The 6,775-nt window shown below is 41.1% G+C and overlaps 1 protein-coding gene across 1 annotated transcript in view; it reads right to left on the reverse strand.

The window, feature by feature from the left end:
* Positions 1-4,596: 4,596 nt before the first annotated feature.
* LOC138013049 (uncharacterized) overlaps positions 4,597-6,775 on the reverse strand; it is a 3,804-nt gene continuing 1,625 nt past the window's right edge. Inside the window, exon 1 of the mRNA XM_068860013.1 lies at positions 4,597-6,775. This exon is cut by the window's right edge and continues 1,625 nt beyond it. Within this exon, the coding sequence (XP_068716114.1) occupies positions 5,874-6,775 (902 nt within the window). The 3' untranslated portion in view covers positions 4,597-5,873.

Consider the following 6,775-nt stretch of genomic DNA (forward strand, 5'->3'; position numbering starts at 1 on the left):
ACCAGTCAGCTTTGTTTACTTTATATCAGGGGAAACACGCTTTAGGGTTAAAATCCACGATAACTTCTGCGTGAACGTGTCGTATAAATAAAGATTGTGTTGTTTTCATCGTAAGTTCAAAATCTGCAGAGATATCACACTGAAATCGTGACCGAATCGTAAAAAGATTGCACCCAATTTACACGCGCGATTCGGAAATGCTCGTAAATTGTAGCCGAATACTTTCCCCGAGTAGTGATTACGGTTCTTAACGACGACGACGCAAAGGACGCCGCCCAGTGAGAACTGATTTTATTTTACTCTGGAATATCGCATAATTATATCTTGATCTGTTGAGTACTACGACCGCCAACTTCAAGTCCAAAAAGAAATATACCAAAAATTACCAATCTTGGCACACTTTCTCAATGTTGAGACTCTCTGTTTGGTAACGTTAACCTTACTGTTGCCTTTGCCGTTACCGTTGCCGTTACCGATACCGCCGATACCGTCACCGTTACGTTACAGTTACCGTTGCCCTTACCGTTGCCATTACCGTCACCGTTACAGTTATCGTTACCGTTACTGTTACCGTCGTGTTGTGTTGAATTCCCTTAGCGATGTTGGAACGCTGTTATCACCGAACGCGTAGCATGGTGTTGTTCAAATATTTCCACTCCAAGCACCACACCAACAACTTTGCCTGAATCACAAATGTAATTTTTACGTAAAATTTGTCACAAGAACAGGGTGTACATATAGATTAATCTTGTGTGCGCGTCCTATTCAAGGCTATCTTTTCTGGATTTTGTTCATCTTTCGTTTACCAGCAAACATATGCTTGGGCATTTTCGAGGCAATCTTTCTGTCTACTTCTCCTGTGAAATTAAAAATACAAAGATGAAAGTCAATGCAATTTCAATATAGTGTCCCCAGCAACCAGCCAGTATATTTCCCCTTCAAATCGGAACTTGCTAAAGGATTTATCCAAGTTCCTCCTCTTACGCCAGAATGCCAAAACGCAACAAAGTTGTTTCGAAAGAAATAACGTTGCAGGTATAAAAGGGCAAAAATAACAAAATATGTAACAATTATTTACCGAAGTGGGGGTAAATATCCACCACTTTCACTGACACTGAGGTGGGTACTTATATTACCACACAAGCGGAATAACTAGCGGAAAAAAATTTCTTCTTCGGTCGCCCGGGGAGGGGGGGGGGGGGGGGTACTCCCATAAAGTCGGGATAGGTGTGTGCCGCGAAGGGTCTTAAACCCTGACCCTATTTAAGAAACAATCCAACGAAAATTGACCATATTTAAGGCCCAAATCCGAAAAATGACACCCTATGCAAGGGAAAAACATAAACTCACAATATCTTGAACAGGTCAACTTTGACTTTAACTTTGACAGATCATTTGTTTTCCGCTTAACTGGGTAACTTTTTGCTGATACAAATTTAGGCACCCTATCTAAGGATGACACTGGGACACTATGCCAACATAGGCGAAAAGAATACCCTATTTAAGGATCGCTGTGCTCGGTCCGTACTGCCACGACCTCGGGCCAATATTCCCCAGTGGGGCCCTCGCGCTCGGTTAGTAAGAAGTTAGGAATCACATATAATTTCTCGTAACGTAATCGGATGATTTCGAGTACAATTTGGAATAAATAAGCAAGTGTAAATTTTGTCAATGACGCACAAAATTGCACGTGCCACAATTTATAGTCTTTAAAAAAATGCACAAGTGTTTATTTATTCGGAATTGCACGAAAAGAATCATGTGATTACTTATTCATAATGTACATAAAAGAATTCGAGATGGTTAAGCAGAAGCAACGCATGCGTATAACGCAATCACGGAAAAATTACACCGTCCAGGGCTTGCATTTGATTGGCAATCAATGTAACTTCACCTTTATTGCACTATTCTCTTTGGGGGCCATCATGTACAAACGCTATTTATTCCCTTGAGATTTAAGTTGAAAATTTCCGTGCATCTCTTGTTCTATAGGAGAACCCTATTTGCATATTTTATAACCATTTTGGTATAAATAGCCTTGTTTTATCCCGTTTATTTCTCTCTTTGGCTTTGAACGGACGTCGGGTGTTCGACCCTCCCACCTCCCCTCAGCGATGGCCAGCGTGTTGCCATGGCTCCCACTCCTTCTGCTTCCGGGATCGCCTCTTTCCATAACTTACTTCTACTCGGGGCGTTTGTGAGTGAAGTCTCCCAGTGATAATTTATTACTACCTATACAAATAACCAACAGCATACATTTCCATTTATTTCTGTGCGATACGCTGACGACAACAACGTGCAACGACGATTGCTGTATCTCGGTAGTGGTGCATCCGAACTAGTAATCGGAAGGTAGTCGTAGGTTCGACTCCAGCAAAGGAGCACTCGGATTTTTACCGAATATCACCGAATCATCATCGGTTCATTTGCCGGGGTAAAAATTAACCATGTCCTTCGTTACAAGAACGAGAAAGAGCCTACTGCAACATGAGCATACAAAAATTCCCTATTCATTCTCTGTCTTTCATTAGAAAGGTTCCTACAAATTCAATTTAATTCAGCGTCAAGACTATGGAGCAGTATGAAAGACTTTCAACTTCGCAAAGTTCTATTTTGAAATGACCTTTTCGTTGCCGTAGCTTGAAAAGAAAACGGGAGCCAGCCCTTGTGGAACAAAATTACTAATACCCTTTTACCCTGCACCAAGTACAGGAAGAGGTGTCTTAGTGCAGAGTTGTGTAACTGTTGAGTTGCTTTACTTGTAGGTGTGCCATGAGAATGAAGTTCTTCTATCCAAGCTCAATACATTACGACAATCTTAGCTTTGTGGTCTTTAATTTTTGTCAGTTACACAAGATAAATTTCAATGATCAACTAAATGTCTTTTAAAAGTGGAAAAAAGGAAAGGAAAGGAAAGGAACTTTATTTAAGTGTCTAGTCGTTCTAGCGCTGGAGCGCTAATTGGGGACACTGTAAACTGAAATTAACAATGAAAGTAAATCAAGTTTGGAGTTTTTTAAATCTGATTGTTAAGCGGTGTGAGCGGTCATCTTAGGCCCTGTTTACATGGAGGGAAGGTAACCCTCCCAGAAGGGTTACCCTTCTAGAAGGGTCAATAGATAGCCCCCGTTTACATGTGTAGGGTTATCCCCGGGGCTGTCTCTGCCTCTAGCATTCCGGCTTGGATTAGTCACTCTTGCCAGCATTGTTCGACGAAGTAGTTCCCCAGGTTTATAACCACGCGAAGACATGTTTGTTGTTGGCGGGAATATGACAGTAATCTGATCACCCTAAACTTGACCCTCGTAAGAGGGTAACCCTACCTCGAGCGTTTACATGGCTTAAATAAACAAAAACATGACCCTCCTAGAAGAGTAACCTTAGCAAGCAGGTAGGGTTACCCTCCTCCTGGGGTAACCCTACCTCGCATGTAAACGAAACCGGGAAAAACAATAGAGGAGGGTAACCCTCCTAGAAGGGTAACCCATCCAGCAGGGTTACCCTCCCTCCATGTAAACGGGGCCTTAGGCGCTGTTTCCTTGTAAATGAAACAGAGTTGTTCAAAGCAAGGTTATACTTGAAGCTTGTTGAATATCATGACGACCAAGATAAAATTAAGGTTACAGGAAGTGAGGGGGTGGTCCTGCCCTGGGGATATAGTTTTCAGAGGCGGCCGCACAGGCAGTGGGCGTGTTGCAACACTAGGAATCAAAATTGGCCAATCGCCGTTGTCATGCTTCCCCGCTCAGATGTCTCCATGTGACGTCATGTTTGAATGGGCGGAAACCGACTTCCGTTTCTAAAATTAACTGCTGTGAAATTTCTCTTTATTTTGTCTTGGTAGTAACCAATTGGGTTTGGTCGATTTTACCCCGCTATAAGCACTGATACTGCTTCAAATGACCAGACTTTGGTGATTATCGGAGGGTGATATTGCGGCAGAGCGATCTGTCGATGCCAAAACTTCCTTTTGGATATCAAGAGAGAGTGAGCTCGGTTTGCGGCCATCTCTTAACGACAAAACACCCCAAAACACCGTCGAAAAACGGTTTCGTAGATGGAAATTTTCTCAAAACAATCGTTTTGAAAATGCGTTTGGGTTGCCGTGCGAATAGATGAAACCTTGGGTTTTTTAAAACGGTGATGTAAAACGGGGTTAAGACGACATCCGATAGAAAATCGAAGCAATTTCAGTTTTTAGTGGACAAAAATCTCGTACCAGAGTAATTTTAAGTATTTTACAGTCCTTTTTCCTGAAAGCTAAAGATATAAATATTTGCCTGAAATAACACCGAAAACAATTTCCCATGGGAACGAGAAAAATTATATTTCAACGTTCAGAGAAATTGTGCAAACACAGGTAAAATTTCATCCTCAGTACTCATTCACCAGTACTTTCAAGTGTTTCTTACGAAGTTCAACAGTTGTTTTTGACGTTTGGTGTTGCTAGAAATGATTTTTTTGAGAAGATATTTGAAACAGTCTTACAGAAGTTTGCAATACGATGTTTATAATCTTGGTACAAGGTTTTTGTCCACTTGTTACTCGAACTTCTGGTGGATTTCGTCCTAAAAACATGTCAGTGTGGACCATACACTTGAAATCATTTTTAATTTAGCTTTTAAATAGGTATATGGTTGTAGTTTTTAATAGTTTCTTATGTTTTTAGTTCACGTGACGGTTTGACATAATTTTATTTTAAAATATTGTGAAGCGCAACTGAATATATTCATATAGAGGTCTGCGCTATATAAATGTAATTATTATTAATTATTATTATTAAATCATGGATCGTTTTCACCGAAACAAAAATGTACATTTTGAAGAAAGCATTAACTCGTCAAATTGTATTTTTATTCAATAAACAGAAATATCATTTTGTTTGTTTGCTTGTAATTTGTTTTCCTATAATTAACTCGCTTGTGGTTTGAAAATGCGAACCTGTTTCAGTTTGATAGTCACGAATTGGTTTTCGACTCGAAAAATTACGGTGGGTTTCCAATGGAAAAAGCCATAAGAATGCGAAGAAACGAATTTCACTTGTATACCAAAATTCAGGGTAGGTCAAGGAGTCGAATTTCGCGATTGATCTCAACACTTCCATCAAAATTTATTTCCGGTTTTTTTTTTCACGATTTCAGATCACATTTTTATTTCCAGTAACACATTCATTTGATGTGTGTGGATTACGCGTGTGCGATCAGATGAAAATTTACGCTGACCAATCACAACCACTTTCAATCAAATAAGCCAATACTAGCGTAAAACAAATAAATGCAGTCGTCGAAATACGATAACCAATCATATTTGGTACTCTTTCGGATTGGCTTAGAATGTAGGTTGGATTTTCGAGTCAATCACAAGGCGCTAACGGAAGCTGATGACCTTGAAGCGTTGAAATGTGGTTAAGAGCTTTGAGATTTTCTTATTTGGATATAACGTAGCTCGTGCATTTTCCCGCACGTGCAGCTTCGATCTTGGTGTTGTCCATAATTGGGCATTTAATTGGTAACTTTGTTCCAAGGAAAACAGTTGCAAGTTACATGCTTCCAGGTCATGTGCTTCTGGCGCTAGAGAATGCACGACGTTACACTCGGAACGCGATAAAAAGTGCTCTATGCTTTAGCTTGCGAAGCGGCCCCACCCCTGCCTTCCCCAGTCCCCTGGGCCGTTACGCAGGCTATGTGCTGGGAGCTGATAGTTTCCAGGCTTGCGAGAATGACTTGAAGTGCTTGTTAAAATAAGAAAAGAAGGCTACTGGTAGCCTATTCCCTGGCCGTTTTTTGTTTTTTTTTTTCGGGAGGGGAGGTTCTGGTTTTAACACGAACGATTGCCATTTCTTTGTTCAACTTGTGGGAAATCTAGCAGAAAAATTACAGTATTAGAATCTGATTGGTTGATTTGCTCGCTACAGCAACGTGACCGTCCCTCGTAACAGTTGCACCTCCTGAGGCATATCTCTCGTAGAAGTATATTTTCCGTTTGAGATTTCCCATTGTGTCGAACATGATCAAGCTGTTGCTCGCTCGATCAACGACAATAACTGCCTCCGTGTGCGAGTTGAAAGCTATTCCAGATGGATTGAAATTATAGGGGATTCTCTTGGTGTCCGGTTTGATGAACCGCGACGGGACGATTGTGCGGGACTTGAAGCTTGTATCGTTCGCAGCTCGTTTGGAAATGAAATATACCATCTTCATAGCTGTGATGATCAAATCACCTTGGCTTGTTACACATAAGTGTGATTCATGAGCTGGTTTAAAGTCACCAGTGAGCGTAAAACACGATAAAAAGATTCCATCGGTGTTCAGAACAAACACAGTGCTTCCGCACAACGTAAAAACCCTGTTTCTATTCTTGTCCACGGCTAAACTCGTCAATGTTCCGCGGTGAAAACTCGCTATCCCTCGTCCAAAGCTCCAGCGGAAAGTTCCGTCTTTGTCAACAGCTATGATCTCGTTTGTGAGCTGGAAATTTTGTGGGGATTCATAACTACTTCCAATATAGAGTTGATCACCTTTATCGATATCGAGACACTGAGGGTGAAGAAGATTGGTCACTAACATATCTTCCTCGAAGGTTTGAAGAAAAGCTGGCTCGCAGACTCTCTGACTTAAGTTTCCATCTTTGGAGAAAGCTTTGATTTGGGAGTTATAACGATCAGCAACTATGAAATCACCTTTGCTATTCGTAGCGATGTCTACCGGGGCGTTAAGCTGATCTAGGTGTTTTCCAAATTCCCCGAACGACCAAAAGAAGCCACGACAAAGTTCCC

This window comes from Montipora foliosa, chromosome 8 (genome assembly GCF_036669935.1).
Source record: "Montipora foliosa isolate CH-2021 chromosome 8, ASM3666993v2, whole genome shotgun sequence".
NCBI lineage: Eukaryota > Metazoa > Cnidaria > Anthozoa > Scleractinia > Acroporidae > Montipora > Montipora foliosa.